The sequence below is a fragment of the Triturus cristatus genome, chromosome 9, assembly GCF_964204655.1.
Source record: "Triturus cristatus chromosome 9, aTriCri1.1, whole genome shotgun sequence".
Lineage (NCBI taxonomy): Eukaryota > Metazoa > Chordata > Amphibia > Caudata > Salamandridae > Triturus > Triturus cristatus.
This window is the reverse complement of record NC_140592.1, coordinates 1,292,053,244-1,292,071,003: the sequence shown is the minus strand read 5'-3', so window position 1 is coordinate 1,292,071,003 and position 17,760 is coordinate 1,292,053,244. Positions and strand designations below refer to the sequence as shown.

Here is a 17,760-nt window from a genome sequence, read left to right as displayed (position 1 = left end):
AATGTTGCTTTTATGAATTGTTTTACCATCACCAGCTCGTACAAAGATTGGGACTTAAGAATTGCACAGATGCCTCTATACTTCCACTTGTCATTCTCCAGCAACCTACACCTGCATTCTTGAAGCCTGGAAGTTGGTAGAAGTGTACGCTTTTGGATTGTTCTCCCCAAAACTTTGAAATCAGTCGTATTTCTCCCCAACCTCTAAAGTCTGTAGTTTAGGTTTTACTTTAACGCAGTCTTGTGCATTTCCTGTGTATATTCGCAATCTCAAGAGCTGCTGCTTATGTAAACTGCATAACTGTAGCCTTCGTTCTTTCACTAAACCCACCGCTCCTTGTCACTCTGTCTAGTTTAACCCTTGGGTGGGTGTATAGATCCAGTCTGTCACATTTTGCAATACCAAATCAACAGTTGCAGAGTTCTCAGATCATAAGACACATTGAAAGTGAGAACTAATTACCATACTTGACATCAACACAAGAAGTGATATAAGAGAACTGATAAATATATGTAGAACACCAAAACTTTACTATTGATGACAAATGGCTAATAGGATTAGTGGAGCAGCATTCGTATGTATCAAAAGTGGCTCCTTAACAACTAAAATGATTTGTAGGAGAGCACCCAATGCTAGTGCCATATTTAAAAAAACCCACAAAAAAAACCAAATCTACATGCAAACCACAATGCTGGAGAGTATTCTTTCTGACTTAACCAAATCAAGTTTTTTTTATTAAACAACTGTTATACTTTTATTTTGTTACATCTATGATTATAATACCTTCATCAGCTTCATGCCAATTATTTTCAGGGAATAAAATGGAACTACTCCAGAGGCCGGGCTTACATTCCCCCATCCGCCAAAAAAAGTAACATAATGGGGAGCCGCGGTCAACGGCCAATAGATCAAGGGAGCCATGTCTTAACTGGGGTGGCGAAGTGAGCGAAAAAATGATGATGGATTAAACCCAGATCAGTTGACTGGGTGTGAGTGCTTGCAATGTTCAACACTCGGTCCATCATCCCCTTTGGTTTTGCTTTGTTCGCCATAAGTTGGCAGGGTATGCCCAGACGTGAATCCCTTGCTCACTTTGCCACTGGATTCAAGCTAGCCTGGCTGAAGACGGCTGAAATGCCAGAAACCGGTCCTAGGAAGCTTGTTTCCGGTCCAGGGAAGGCATGGCTTGGCAGTTCAGGCTGGACTGTTCCCATGAGGCACAGGGTCAGACTGATTTGCATATGGCCATGTCTGAACTGGGGTAGCAGAGTGGGCTAAAGAACGGTGATGGATTAAACCCAGATCAGTTGACTGGGGGTGAGTGCTTGCAATGTTCAACACTCCGTCCATCATCCCCTTTGGTTTTGCTTTGTTCGCCCTAAGTCGGCAGGGTATGCCCAGACGTGAATCCCTTGCTCACTTTGCCACTGAATTCAAGCAAGCCTGGCTGAAGAGGGCCGTTAGCCCGACACCGGTCCCAGGATGCTTGTTTCCGGTCCAGAGAAGACATGGCTTGGCAGTTCGGGGTGGACTGTTCCCATGAGGCACAGGGTCAAGACTGGGGGTGAGTGGCTGAAAAGTTTCAGCGCTTCGTCCATCATCTCCTTGTGTTTGCCAAGGGCTGGTGTAACCATAAAGAGCCCTACTGCCCACAAACTTTGCCTCCCTAAGCCCACGCGATTGAGATCTGTTAGACTAGCCTCGGAAAGCGAGTATCATATCAAGTAGTACACGTCCTCTTGGTTTGTTGCTTCCTGTGTCCATACCCTCTCAATCAAACCCTACCATAATGCCCCGCCCAACACCTCCCTCTCTCCCATATCCTTCTAGTTGTCCCCCCCTCCTGTCGCACTGCCTCTGGTTGTGTGTTTCCTCTGCTCTTACTTACTCTGTCCGTACATCATGATTCTCGGTTACATCTTGACTTGTTCTCCGTTGTATCATTCTGCCTTACCCTCTCATCCTGCCCCTACCCATTCGCCATGCCCTACACATTTATTCTGTCCTTAGCCCATCATTGAGCCTTGCACTCTGCAGCACCTGCCCTTTCTTCCCATAATGTGCGGCTACCCTCTCCTCACAGCTCTGCCATTCGCCCTAGCGTCCCATTGGTTCTGTCCTCAAACACCCCCTCTCTGCCCTATGCGTTTAATGTCATCCTAACCTCTCTGAGTCTACTCCTTACATCTTCCTTCTACACATTCTCTGTCTGCTCTTAGCCCACATCCTAAGTGTCTGCACTTTCATTCTGCCCTACCTTCTCGCTGTACCCCAACCCCTCACTCTTCCACCAAATGTTAACTCAGCTGAGAGTTTGTTACTCTGCTTTACTCACTCCTGTACCTTTCCTTTGGTTACTTCTTCTCACTGTCTCCTCACAGTACCTCTAGCCTCTCACTGCCTTTACAGCCACGCTTGGCTCGTAACACCTTTCCTTTGGTTATTCCTCACTGTCCCTTCACTGTGCATCTCACTGCCCTTAGCACCGTTCCTTACTCCTCACTGTCCCTTCACTGTGCATCTCACTGCCCTTAGCACAGTTCCTTACTCCTCACTGTCCCTTCACTGTGCATCTCACTGCCCTTAGCACCTTTCCTTACTCCTCACTGTCCCTTCACTGTGCATCTCACTGCCCTTAGCACCGTTCCTTACTCCTCACTGTCCCTTCACTGTGCATCTCACTGCCCTTAGCACCGTTCCTTACTCCTCACTGTCCCTTCACTGTGCATCTCACTGCCCTTAGCACCGTTCCTTACTCCTCACTGTCCCTTCACTGTGCATCTCACTGCCCTTAGCACCGTTCCTTACTCCTCACTGTCCCTTCACTGTGCATCTCACTGCCCTTAGCACCTTTCCTTACTCTTCTCGTCTAAAGAAAGAGTTCGGCCGGAGGTCACAATGTACCTTTTACAGAACAGAAATGCTGCTCAAGATTCCCATATACATCTTCCTTGATCAAGTAAACACTATTCCTTTTATTTTCAGAAAGACTAAACTGTTTATTCGCCATGAAAATAAATGCACATTAATATATAAATATATGTTTTTAAAGCAACAAAAAGACATTTGCGAGCGCGCTTACCTTATTTGGGGACAGTTACGAACTCAACCCTCAATAATGCTGGTTTTTATACCGCACATCACTTCCACACTGCAGGTATTGATCTGCCCACTGCACCGGTGAGCACACAAAAAGCCCAACATGTTTTAAGAGAGGACAAAGGAATCACTTTAAACAGAAGACCGTTTGAAGTAACGAAACCAGCGTGGCGTGTTTTCGTTTTAAAGGAAACAAAAGAAGGATTAAACAGTCTCAGCATGGCCAGGTGCAATATTTACATGCTCAGAGGTGTGCGGCACGAGCGTTCCCAAGGTTCAATGCCACACATGCACAGAAGCAGGAATCACAGTTACTGCAGAGTATGCTATACATTTAGATGTGTATTTATTAGCTTTTCTCTCTTCAAACACAGCAAAATAAAATGGCCTCATTTCCTTCAGTTTCAAATAAAGAGCAAAAAAGAAAGTAACAGACCTGCTCCTGGAGATCATTGTCTGTGGAGATGTGATCAGAGTCAGGCCGGAAACAGCTCTGCATCAATACAGCTGCGACTCAAAGCACTTTCAATGTGAGAAAATCATAAAACGTCTATTGATCATGACTTTTTAATTTTGCATGGAATCACACGCATATCATTCCCAAAGAGAGGCCCGGATCCCATACCAAAGAAACACTCTCAGCGCTCTAAGCCTCACCCCCATCATCCGCCCATCTTAATGCCACTTGACAACGCAAAAGGATATTTAATTATTTGCAAGTTTGTGTAGTGCTATACATCAGCGCGCAGTAACATAATACTTAAGAGTCCTGCAGATGTGTGGGGTGAGACTTGACCTGCCGGTCTTCATCTACTAGCTTGTTGGCCAGCAGTCAAAGTGCATTAAAAATAAGCATTGGCATAGCCAATAGGTCTCGCCTTTGGGACCTTATAAGTGTTTAGTTATTCAGCACAAAATCCTTGGTGCAACAACATCAACTGTTGCATGGCTAAACACTTATAAGGTCCCAAAGGCGAGACCTATTGGCTATGCCAATGCTTGTTACTTTAGACACTGAGAATTTTTTGTGACTCACTGTGAATGACGGGAACATTATGCTTTTGTTCTGCTGCTGTGCCTGCAACCGTCTCTCTAAGGCCTCTCGAGATTTGTACATATACTTTATATAGCTTTTAATTCCCCGGGTTTGTACATTTGATTTTGTGTACAAACTGGCATATTTACAAGGAAATGACTGTGCCAAATTTGGCAGCGCTGCGTCATTTCCAAAACACAGGGGTGCACCATATTTACAAGGATATGACTTACCCCTGTGTATAATTTATAATTATAATTAAGTATATTCCTGTTTGTAAAGCAAGACCATATCGTCTCCTTAAGGATTTCAAGGCACAGGGGGCTGTCAGTAGGATTAAGTGAGCTATTGCCCAGAGTCGCATGATGCTGGGCAGAGCTGCTGCCTGTCGCGGGGATTGAACCGAGAACCCTGCACTCCGGAGTCAGCCACACCTCTCCCCAAGTGTTTCCCCAAGATTGATTGCTACATACTCCTGAGGCGGAAGCCGGGAGGTTTTACTGCTAGATAAACAGAATAATTGTTATCTCTATCTTTTAAACGCACTGCACTTTATACCAGCACTAGCGCTTTTAAATCGTTGTTATTACCGCTTTTACTGTGTACTTTTGTGAGCTGTGTTACCTTGTGGAATTCACCTGTCAAAAATCTCCCAAACGGCCGCTTGTAAGCCGCTTTTACTGTACCTAAGAATTAAAAGGCACAAAGCTATCTCGAGGCACCCGGTCTAACTAATAATCGCCTCGAGGCAAGGAATCCACGGCGCCATCTTGAATTGGGGCCTGGACAGCGCTCTAGTGGCTGGGCGATTTGGGCCCAATCCACTATAAAATGGAGCCTCCTCCCCGTCCGCGCAGCGGGCGGGCGCAGCGGGCGCGCCTCTGGCGCGCCGGAGGCGCGCCAGAGGCAAGCCCGTCTGGGCCCGTCCGGGCCAGGCCGGGCATAGGGCCATCCACTATGCCCGTTTCACATAATCCCCGGGTCAGACACTCACGTGACTACCTCCTGCAATTCTGTACGACAGCTCCTTCCCCAGGATCCCAACTTGCTCCCAAGCCCCAAGAGGAGCCTGCAGGGAAATTCATCAACAAGTCCTCCATTGGTATTAGCCTAGCCCTGCTGAACTGCAGATCAGCCCCTAAACACGCCATAGAGATCAAAATACTGATCCAAGACTTAAAATTGGATATTCTTTTTCTCACGGAAACCTGGCTAACGTCCCACTCCGAAGCGGACATTGTCAACATGCTACCCCAGGACCACCTTATTCAATATCAGAACAGAAGGGAGGGAAAAGGAGGTGGACTAGCGATTGTCTACAAAAATTCCTTTGTATGCAGGCTGCAAGAAGGAGGTATCGAGGACTGCGAAAGCACCCACTTTTCCATTCAGATAACTCCTAATAAATCCCTTACGGGCACTCTAATATACCGTCCACCCGGCAGCCTAGGAAATTTTGTTAGCTCACTACTAGAGTCCACCATTTCCTCCTGCACCTCGACCCCTAACTTCATCGTACTCGGTGACTTAAACTTACATTTTGAGGACAAAACAGACAAAACTGCTGGGGACCTCACCTCAGAACTAAAATCACTTGATCTTCATTTAATTAATTCAGAAGCCACTCACACAAAAGGCCATCTTTTGGACCCTCTCTTCACTAACCTGCCAAAAACTGAGGTTCAACCTGTGATCTCTCTCCCTTGGACTGATCACTTTCTCATCCCATTCACCTGGCAAACTCCAGTAAAAATGGCCCAAACACCAATCCCCAGAGTACACGATAGAATATGGTCTAGACTATCATTTGAGCGCTGGACACAGGAGCTAATCCGCTCCGCTCCTCAGCCACTCCCCGACCCGGTAAAAGCAGACGAGAACTTCACCAGTTGGGTCACTTCCACTCTGGATATAATCGCCCCTAAACAAGATCTAAAAAAGAAAAATAACTCCTTTAAATCTCCATGGTACTCACAAGAACTCAGGAACCTTCGAAAAATCTGCAAAATCCATGAGAGAAAGTGGAGGAAAAAGTGGGACCCCCTTATCAAGGAAGAGTATAAAACAGCAATGAGGACCTACAAAGCAGCGCGAAAATCAGCCCAAATCTCCTTCTTTGACAAAAAAATTAAAACTGCATCCAGCTCATCCCGAGAGACTTACAAAATAGTCAAAGAACTTCTCAAAATACCCAACCCCCCCTCTTTTCAACAACCCTCAGTTGCCAGATGCAACCAAATAGCGGGCTTTTTCCAGAACAAGATCACTAACATTCTGCAATCACTTCCGCCCAAAGCAGACAACAACCCCCCTATTGCCCCCCTCCCCCCACCCCGAGACCAACCCTGGACAGCTTCAATCAACTGTCCAATGAGGACTTCTTGAAAGCCCTTTCAGACCTGAAAAGTGGTTCCCCCAACGACCCTGCTCCCATTCGAATCCTAAAACAAGTTGGACCTACCATCTCTCACCTGGCCTCCAACCTTATTAACACATCGCTGCGCCAAGGAGTGGTCCCCCCCAGCTGGAAGCATGCCATGGTCAAGGCATTACAGAAAAAACCAGGCCACGACCCCTCAGATCTATCCAACCTCCGACCGATCTCCCTCTTGCCTGGCATGAGTAAGATCGCAGAGAAGGCAGTCAACCAGCAATTGTCAGCCTTCCTTGAATCCAATAATCTCCTTCGACCCTCACAAACAGGCTTCCGCCCAGGCCAGGGGACCGAGACAGCCCTCCTGAAAGTGGTAGAGGAGGCCAGATGCATCTTGGATTCAGGGGGATCGGTTTTACTGCTCCTCCTGGATCTAAGCGCTGCATTTGACACGGTGGACCACAAGATCCTTATCCAACGACTATCTGAGCTAGGAGTGAAAGGCACTGCACTCTGTTGGCTCTCATCTTTCCTAGAAAACCGTACCTTCCAGGTTTGTGAAGGGAACGTTCGATCAGATATTCTTTCCCTCCAGTGCGGGGTTCCACAGGGCTCTTCACTGAGCCCTACACTCTTTAACACATATATGGCCCCCCTGGAGGATGTGGTCACCCCATTTGGGATAAAAGCCGTCACCTACGCTGACGACACCCAAATGATCGTATCATTCTCACTTGAAGAAGAAAAAATCAAAAACCTCCATGACTGCCTAGAAGGCATATACGTTTGGATGTCCAATTCAAGGCTTAAGCTCAACGGATCAAAGACCGAGCTTATGCTCCTGGGACAACAACTACCATCTCTCCCCATTGCGATGTGGCCTTCATGCCTAGGACCCCTCCCCCAGCCCAAGACTGAAATTAAAAGTCTAGGGTTCTGGCTGGAACAGAATCTCTCCATGACAACACAGGCAAAAAAAACAGCCGGCACCTGTGTTGGTCTACTTCGATCAACTAGGAAGATTCTTCCACTACTCCCCACAACCTCACAAAAAATGCTCATGCAAGGTCTAATACTGTCAAGATTAGACTACTGCAATGCCCTTTTTTTGGCCGCCCCTGAAGCTACGCTCAACGTCCTGCAGCGAACACAAAATGCCGCTGCAAGGATACTCACGGGAACATCCCGCAGAGTTTCAGCCAAACCTGCCCTAAAGGCATTGCACTGGCTGCCGATCCGAGAAAGGGTCAAATTTAAAACCTTATGTACCACCCACAGAGCCATGCAAAATCAAGGACCCCCAATGTTGAAATCTATGATCTGCCCATACTTACCTAATAGACCCTTACGATCAGCGCAGGGCAACTTGGCAAAGGTCCAACGAATTAAAAGAGCTCGAACCGGTGGACGCCGTTTCTCGGTGATCGCCGCAACCCTCTGGAATTCTCTTCCAATCCAACTCCGGTCTGAGCCTAATCACATGAGATTCCGAAAACTTCTCAAAACCCACCTCTTTCCGCAATAACCTCTCCCCTCTCCCCGTCTGCTTCTACCCTCAGGTGTTTGTCTGCAATCTCAGCGCTGGGACGCTTCCGGGCAGCCATGCGCTATAGAAGTCCCAAAATTCATTCATTCATTCATTCATTCCAAGCACTTGTGCTAAAAATAGCTGCCTAGCGCCAACACAGACACCTTTGTGGCATAGTGCAAGGGTGTATGTATTGCAGGGACGATTGTTTATGTGCAGGAAGGTGTCCCTTCCGGCACATAAACAATCAATAATGGCTTACTTCTATGTTTGCTTCAATACATAGAATAAGCAAAAACAAGAAGAAATAAAAGTATTTCTCCTCGTTGTGCCAATCTAACTCCTGTTTTTTCATGGCGTTAGTTATTGGCCCTGCCTCAGATTTACTCATCCTTGTGTTGTGGTGGAATGCCCTTAGCAACACCCATTGCACGCCCCTTTCATGCAGAAATCTGCATGAAAGGGCACAATATTTACAAAGCAGCTTTAAGCCCCAAAAAGTGGCTTTACGCCACTTAGTAAATGTGAAGCAGGGCATTGCGCCACTGGAACGTCAGTAAATGTGACGTTCCGGTGGCGCAATCCCCTTGTAAATATGCTCCAAAGTCGTGTGAAAATTGATGAGCACCTCAATTCTCTTTTTAATTGAAGTGCATATATTTTAACTTGTTTTATTATGTTTCTGTGGTCTATGTATTGTCTTGTGTAAATGTACATTTAGGAATCAGGAATTGCTGTGTAAGTGCTGACCAGGGATACATCTTTTGATGGTTAATGCCCCATTATTATATTCACAGGCACCAGAGAATCCAATCCCAGTTTGAAGACACCAGCCGTAGAAAAAAAGGAAACAATTTGGCAATGTCATAGAAGTTCCACAATTGTTATTGGAGTTGAAAGAGCTTCTATTATTGAAAAGGTCTGTTGCTGCAAACAGCGAGTACAACGTGCACCGGTGGAGATCCATGTTCAGCGAATAGGATCACACCTTACCAATGAACTCTGAGCTATTAACATTTTTATCATTTGTGTACATAGTAGACCGGCTACTGCAACAGATTGTGACAAACATTTCCCTGTAAATGCAAATACAACAACACTATCTGAGAGACCAGCCTGGAGATTCATTGTGAAAAATTGTTCTGTAAAACAAATTTATCAGGACAACACAAAATTCACACCTTGAATAGTAACCTACTAGAGTCCTTAAATGTAATGAATAAGATGATGGATGGAATTTTTTTATGTTTGGCATGTGAAAGACATCGTTACAACGATACGACTAAAGATACTTAGAAGAAATGAGTCAAGAAACCATATAAATGTGGTGAACGTGACTAAGCTTTCATGCAGAAAGGGACATCTGTCTGGTCACGTACCAGAGACGTCCCACCAACAAGAGATCATATGAACGTGGCATGGCTTACAAAACAAGGTAGCATATAATCCTAGATCTGAGAAGTCACACAATTGAGAGATCAGATTAATGTACTGAATCTTACAAGGCTCTTGTGCAGAAGGTTAATTTGTTATCAGAAGATCCTCACTGGGCAGAAACCATATAAACATAATGTTGTGAAGGCTCCAACTAGAAAGGGGGAGCCGGTGATTCATCAGGGAACTCGCCCTTGTGAGAACCAGTGCAGATGCCTTGATTATGACAGTGCGTGCATTTGAGCACCGTTGATGGTATATCAGTGAAATCACACTTGACAGAAACTAGATACGTTCTCCATTTATCAAGGCATTCATTACAAATGGAGTGCTAAAAACCCTCAGGCAAACCACAGTGCTGTGCATTCTACATAAATATTCTCAATGTGGCAAGGCTTTCAGTCTAAAGCCGCGGCTATCACTATACTAAAGCGGGGAAACCCCGTATCTGTATACGAAGTGTGAAAAGCTTTCATGGAAGAAAAACAACTGATGGACGGTGAAAGAAATTATAATGGCAAGAAGCCTTATAAATGTTATGAATGTAACAAAAACTTTACTGCAAAGAGCTCTCTGAAGAAGCACAATGAGACCCACACAGGAGTAATACCGTATAAATGTGGTGGGTGTGATCAGATGTTCATTAAAAAGGGTCATCTGAAAATGCATCAGAAAAACGATTCCTGCAGTAAACCATATAAATGTCCTCTGTGTGACCGGGTTTTCAAGAAAAGTTCCCAGCTATCCCGACATCAGAAAGTCCACACCAGCTGTAAACTGTTTAAATGTACAGAATGTGACCGTTCTTTCCGTAGAAAAGACACTCTACAGAGACACCAGGCATGCCACACAGGGCTAAGGCCTTATAAGTGTATTGAATGTGACAAGACGTTTATTGAAAAGGCAGCTCTGGTAATACATCAACGAACCCACAATGGGGAAAAACCCTATAAATGCTCTGATTGCAGCAAAGCCTTTTCCCATAAGGGTCACTTGTCAGTACATTTGAGACTTCACACTGGTGAGAAACCACATAAATGTACTGAATGTTACTTGGCTTTCAGTACAAGGGGGCTGCTAATTGTACATCAGAGACATCACACCCAGGAGAAACCATACAAATGTACAGAATGTGGGAAAGCTTTCAGGCAGAGGAGTCATCTATCAACACACCACAAATGTCACACAGGGGAGAATCCCTATCCATGTTGTGAATGTGAAAAGGCTTTCATTAGTAAGATAGGCCTCATGCTACACCAGAGACTGCACACGGGTGAGAAACCATATAAATGTGCTGAATGCAACAAAGCTTTCATTAGAAAGCAACAGCTAATGCTACATCATAGGGAGCACACGGGCTACAAACCGTATAAATGCACGGAATGTGACATGGCTTACGTTACAAATTCACGCTTGATCGTACATCAGAGAATGCACACGGGTGAGAAACCGTATCAGTGCTGTGAATGTCAGAAAGCTTTCAGGGTCCATGGACAGCTGTCGCTACATCAGAGATGCCACACAGGCTTTAGACCCTATAAATGTTCTGAATGTGATAAGGCTTTCATCAAAAAGAGTACTCTGACTGTGCACCAGCGATACCACACTGGTGAGAAACCATACAAATGCTCCGAGTGTGACAAAGCGTTTGAACAAGTGTGTCATCTGTCACGGCATCAGAAGTGCCATACAGGGGAGAAACCCCATAAATGTACTGAATGTGATATGGCTTTCATTACAAAGGCACAGTTGTTGTTACATGGAAGAACGCACATCGGTGAGAAACGATACAAATGCTCTGAATGTGACAAAGCTTACTTTTCCAGCGGCTCTCTAAAGAGACATCAAGCAGATCACGCTAAGGCCAAATAAATGTACTGAATGTGATAGGCCTTTCAAGAAAAAGAGGTCCTTCAAAAACAATACAGCATGCGATAAATATAGACCAGAATCGGCTCTATATTACTTGTACAATGCCCAGCCGGGCATTGAAATTTTAATAATCAATAGAATTATTTTCTGACATACAATAGATTGTAGAGTGGGACACAGTCCTGTGTCCTTAACATCTGAACAAAGGTACAGACAGTCAAACAAAAGAAACATACATCAGGCTGAAGAATGAAGCTTTTAGCCAGTTCGAGATACAAGGGCAAGCTTTCTTAAAGGTACAGTGTCATGCACAATTTTTAACAAATGCGTTTAAAATGCATGTTTGTACACGGGGTCGACGACGTTTCGATCTATTCAATCAATACATAGATCATCATCAGGACTAGAAGGAATAAAAGCCTGGCGATCGTGCAGTTCCCCCTTGATACTGGCGGACCTTGGATTCTCAGGCCGTTATGTTGGGTAGTTGGTCGTTCTCTTAATTCCCACAACAAGCTGGAGCCCACAATTGTTTTCAGCTTAACCGCCATGGTATAATTCTGGCCGATTGATCCGCGTAACCACTGGAACTGTGTGCATTTACTCTAGAGGTGGTTCGTCTCCGGAATGGGAATTGTAAAATCAGGCTTTTATTCCTTCTAGTCCTGATGATGATCTATGTATTGATTGAATAGATCGAAACGTCGTCGACCCCATGTACAAACATGCATTTTAAACGCATTTGTTAAAAATTGTGCATGACACTGTACCTTTAAGAAAGCTTGCCCTTGTATCTCGAACTGGCTAAAAGCTTCATTCTTCAGCCTGATGTATGTTTCTTTTGTTTGACTGTCTGTACCTTTGTTCAGATGTTAAAGACACAGGACTGTGTCCCACTCTACAATCTATTGTATGTCAGAAAATAATTCTATTGATTATTAAAATTTCAATGCCCGGCTGGGCATTGTACAAGTAATATAGAGCCGATTCTGGTCTATATTTATCGCATGCTGTATTGTTTTTGAAGGACCTCCTGTTTTTCAAATTAGTAAGTACCCTGGGTCCTTCCTACCTTACGGGTTTCCCCTTGTCAAGCACTAATATATTTCAAGAAAAAGAGCCGGCTAATGCTGCAACATAGAAACCATGCTGATGAGATGTCTTAAAGGTACACAGAGGGGATAACTTACAGATCCATAGGGAATCACAAAGAGTACTGTCATGAATATTTTTTAAAAGCTACATGTTATCTAATCATGACCTTATTTTGAAATATTTGTTCTTGCAAAGACATATATGCAATAAAAAACAACTTGGAGTCCTTAAATCCTATGCAATAAAAAAACAACTTGGAGTCTTTAAATCCTATGCAATAAAAAACAACTTGGAGTCTTTAAATCCTTGTGAGAAATCAGTATTAAAATTACTCTAATTTGGAGACCATAACTTTGAGATGGGAAATCTCTTTAGCATAAGTAATGTTGATTTTATAAAGCAACTGTGAACAGTAAACAATTATCCACGGTTACTAGTATAGAATGTGGGCTTGCAAATGGGCGAAAAAATTACTTGATTGGGTGGGAGGTGATCACGTGTACATTTATGATAAAACAAGTAAGCAGAGAGGGTTACAGGACACGAATACTAATGGAGATGAACTCTGTGATTGAATGTGAGAAACTCTAGGCTCTGTTTAAGTATTGTATCCTGAACAGTGGACGTGGCACAAATCTACATGTAAGTTGGATGTTACAAAGCAATTACAATATGCCAACAGGCTAAAGCCTATTTTAACCCAAACCACCTATTCCATGAACAGGACAAGACAAGGACTTTATTGACAATAACTGCAACCGCTTATCCATTCGCATAGACCTATAAAGAGGGTCAAATCAATCAATCAGGATTTATACAGCGCGGAAAATCACCAGTGAGGGTTTCAAGGTGCTGGAGTTGCCAGTGGCTTCACGGAGAAAGCAGTAAAAAACCAGGCAAAAGCAGGAGAAAGCACCCAGAAAAACAGAGGGAAAGGAAGGAGAAAGCAGTAAAAAACCAGGCAAAAGCAGGAGAAAGCAACCAGAAAAATGGTGGAGAAGGATGGAGAAAGCAGTAAAAAACGATGCAAAAGCAAGAGAAAGCACCCAGAAAAACAGAGGGAAAGGAAGGAGAAAGCAGTGAAAAACGAGGCAAAAGCAGGAGAAAGCACCCAGAAAAATGGTGGAGAAGGATGGAGAAAGCAGTGAAAAACGAGGCAAAAGCAGGAGAAAGCACCCAGAAAAATGGTGGAGAAGGATGGAGTAAGCAGTAAAAAACGAGGCAAAAGCAGGAGAAAGCACCCAGAAAAATGGTGGAGAAGGATGGAGAAAGCAGTAAAAAACGATGCAAAAGCAAGAGAAAGCACCCAGAAAAATGGTGGAGAAGGATGGAGAAAGCAGTGAAAAACGAGGCAAAAGCAGGAGAAAGCACCCAGAAAAATGGGGATGACAAGGACTTCATTGACAATAACTACAACTACATGTCCATTAACATAGACCTATACAGAGGCTCAAGGTTATTACGGAGTGACTGGAATTATAGTAGGCTTGTGTTAGGTCATGGGTACCCACAAACATTTGTTCAGGTGGGAAAAAATTGCATCTTGGGGTATGCCCAGGCTGATGGGGCTGGCAGCGGGGGAGGGGGCATTCACCAAAAGAAATGTTACTTCCCTGTTACTTCAGTTCTCCAGTATTGGATCTTTCATAGATTCACATCCTTGAATTAGAATAGCTAGCAGTATTAAAACAACTGTAGGTGCCCTTAGTGGACGGTGGGTAACATTAACATCACATGAAAAAATCAATACAAACTCATATTTCTGATGAATATACTCATGCATAAACATATGTATGTGAAATGTAAACATACACAGAATAAACATTCCAATTAATAGTACTGAATAAGTTAAACGTTTTCAATCGTCTGAAACAGTAAGATCACATATGAAGCACAGGTCATTTCTAAACATAAATAAACACCTCTATGGAAAGAGGCTCGCCTTATTGGAATAAATGATGTAACACCGCCTGGCCTATAGCTGCGTCACTACGCTGCATTGACTCCAGGCAGCAATGCTGCGTGAACGTGTGGGGGCTTTTCCACTTTGCAGCCCTGCAGGTTTCCTCCAGTGGAATGCCTGCGAACATAGCAGCTGAGGTGGAGACTGCTCTTGTGGAATGCGCTGTAACTACCCTTGCCAAAGGTTTGCCTGCTTTGTCATGGCAAAGTTGTATTGTATCTGCGATCCATCTGGCAATCGTCGCCTTAGTAACTGCAGTGCCTTGACAACCTTGCCCATAGGCTACGAAAAGTTGGTCAGTCCGGCGGATATTCTTAGTCCTTTGCAGTTAGAATTTAAGACACATCTTACTGTCTAGAGTAAGCAGAGTTGGTTCTGCTGGCATGGCCACATTGGGAAAGAACATTCTGAGAATAACAGGTTTGTTTAAGTGGAATTGTGACAGAACCTTAGGGATGAATTTAGGATTCGTTCTGAGGACCACAAAGTCATTTGGGAAACATAGAAAAGGTTGCTTGATTGTAAAAGTCTGTATTTCACTGACTTTCCTGGTGGATGTGTAGAGCGAGGAGAAGAGCAAGCTTCCACATTGGAAATCTGATGTCCGCCCTATGGATGGGCTCAAATGTTTGCTTCATCAGTTGTGATAGAACTACTTTGAGATGCCACTCCGGAGGAGGAGCTTTAACTGTAGTAAAAGTTCAGAAGAGCCCTTTCATGAACTGCTTCTTGATTCTGGTGGAACACAGGGAGAAAGCCTTAGGTGAGCGTCTGTATCGAGCTATGGTGAAGAGATAGGCCTTCTCCAATGAATAAACAAGGCGTGCTTTAGCATGGGATTCGCTCTAGAGTAGATGTGGATGCAAATTGTTTTGATGGCACCAGTGACAGAATCGCCTCCATTTTAATCTGTATGTGTAGGAGGCTGCCTTAGTATATGGTGCACACTTATTTAAGTGCCGCACCTTGCACTAATCCAGGCAACCCTTATGGTGATTTTAGTGGTCTTAGACAGCCATAGAAAGCTCAAAGTGGAAGCTGTGGAGAGGAGCCTTCAGGCTTATCTTGAAGGAGTGGTAAGCAGCTTGTTTTACCAGTTTAATCTGTAGTGTAGGTTTCATTAGAAAAATAACACACGGACAGATTTACAAGAAACGGATGCATCTCTGCATTAAAGCAGAGATGCGTCAGTTTACTTGCATCGTGCAAAAAAACCCTTGCGCCACCATGGATGCGTCACATTTAAAATGCGGTGCACCATGACGCAAGGATTGACAGATGCGTCAGGCATCTGTTGGCGCAAAGGTCACGCAATGCTGCAGTCGTGTCGCAAGCACGGCGCAACTCCATCAATGCTCAGGAAGGCCTATACCTATTGTGCTGCGTCACTCCTTACGCATGCTTCAAGCAGGCGTAGGGTTTTGACACAGTGTTGTCGTAGAAGTGGCTCTGTGAAATCTTGTAGATTTCACTGCATCACTTTTATGATGCGAATGCCCACCATGCATACATTATTTCTGACGCAGGTATAATGTGGAGCAGGGCTTTACAATGTAATGTGTCACATTGTAAATTGTGGCGCATTGTTAACTCTGCCGCTACATCACGAAAGTGACACAGCGGTGGTGTAAAAGTGACGCAAGGGGCTGGTAAATGTGCCCCACAGTGTTTATATAAAAATACTTCTATTCATTACACAACACTCACTAACACATTGGTATAACTCCTACATGGAGATGTCAACATAATACACACATATTCTTCAAATGCAATCGGGTAAGTAGCACAAAATACAGTGGTCTCTAGGGAAGACCAAACCATGTACTAAAAAAGTGGAATGCGAACTGCAAGGGAGAACGGGACTTGGACCAGAAGACCCAGAGGAGCGGGGAACACAAGGAACCACCCGAGGTAAGTACACAGGACTCCACGGAGGCTAGTGCAGAATGGGAACACAGCTGCGTAACCAATGGAAGTCAATGGAGAAGTCGCGGTTGCAGTTTGTAGAAGAATGACCCACCCCAGAGGACGCTGAAGAATTACCTTGGAAGGCGGAAGTTTGGAAAGCCACCCCTCCCTTGGATGCCCTGGGAACCAGGTTACCTACACCAGGGAAGCCAGGTGAATAGAGGTGAAGAGACGTCGGAAACCTCTGTAGACGACAATGGAAGACTAAGAAGAAAATGCCTCTGGAGAAGATGGTGAAAAAGTACAGAAGGGTAGATTCTGCAAGTGAATAACCTGCAAGCAGAGGGGACAGAGTCTATGCCACTCAGGGGTGACCAGGAGGCACGAAGACACAATGCGCACCGATGTTGGGAGGTTCAGAAGAGTCAACAGTGACCTTGTCACTGCAGCTGTGAGGACCAGGCATTCGACTGTGAGCTTGTCGCTGCAGCTGTGAGGACCAGGCATTCGACTGTGAGCTTGTCGCTGCAGCTATGAGGCCCAGGCATTCGACTGTGAGCTTGTCACTGCAGCTGTGAGGACCAGGCATTCGACTGTGAGCTTGTCACTGCAGCTGTGAGGACCAGGCATTCGACTGTGAGCTTGTCGCTGCAGCTGTGAGGACCAGGCATTCGACTGTGAGCTTGTCGCTGCAGCTGTGAGGACCAGGTGATGCTGAGCAAGACCAAGAGACGTGCATGAGCTGTCCCACGTTGGATGTCGGTGACTAGGTGATCGGTGTCCGGCGGGAGCACCAACAAGCCTTGGTAGCCGAAACTGGTGTGGAGAACAGAGAAGGAGCAACATTGGAAGAAGCACCCTGCCCTCAGGACTGAAGAGCCTGCCTTAGGGGTGACATATGTTTTAAGTGCAGTGACCTCCGATATAAGGAAACGTTGTGTTGTGAGAGGTGCAAGCACCAACTCACACAGGCTGCAATGGCACAGTTTAAGTGCACTCCCACGGGGGGCATAATACATGCTGCTGCCTATGGGAGACCCATGGTGTATCTATGCCCTAGGTACCTCAGTACCATATACTAGGGACTTACAAGGGTACATTCGTAGCCAATTTTGGAGGCACCAAAGTACTTAGAACCAATTTAGGGGTGATAGCACAGTTGCAGGAGTTCTGATTAGCAGGATCCCGGCAGAATAGATCAAAAACACACTGCCACCTGGGAAAAAGTGGGGTTATCCATGAAAGCAGATCCTACTTTCCTACACTGCTGCATTCTGTTTTAGCGCAAGTGCAGGGGAGAGCACAGGGATGCGCCATATTCCTATAAATATGGCACATCCCTGTATTTTTTAAATGACACAGCTCCACGCAGCAAAATTGTTTGCAGCGCCGAGCAGCACCATTTCATTGTAGTTAAGAGTGCAAATGTCTTTCAAAAACCTTTTTTAAAG

At 44.9% G+C, this 17,760-nt stretch overlaps 1 protein-coding gene across 2 annotated transcripts in view; it reads left to right on the top strand.

The window, feature by feature from the left end:
• LOC146799798 (uncharacterized) overlaps positions 1-11,421 on the top strand; it is a 148,257-nt gene extending 136,836 nt beyond the window's left edge. For both annotated transcript variants that reach the window (XM_085627483.1, XM_085627481.1), the window contains one exon: positions 8,835-11,421. In XM_085627483.1, the coding sequence (XP_085483609.1) occupies positions 9,946-11,343 (1,398 nt within the window). In that variant the 5' untranslated portion in view covers positions 8,835-9,945 and the 3' untranslated portion in view covers positions 11,344-11,421. The remainder of the gene's footprint in view (positions 1-8,834) is intronic.
• Positions 11,422-17,760: the final 6,339 nt, after the last annotated feature.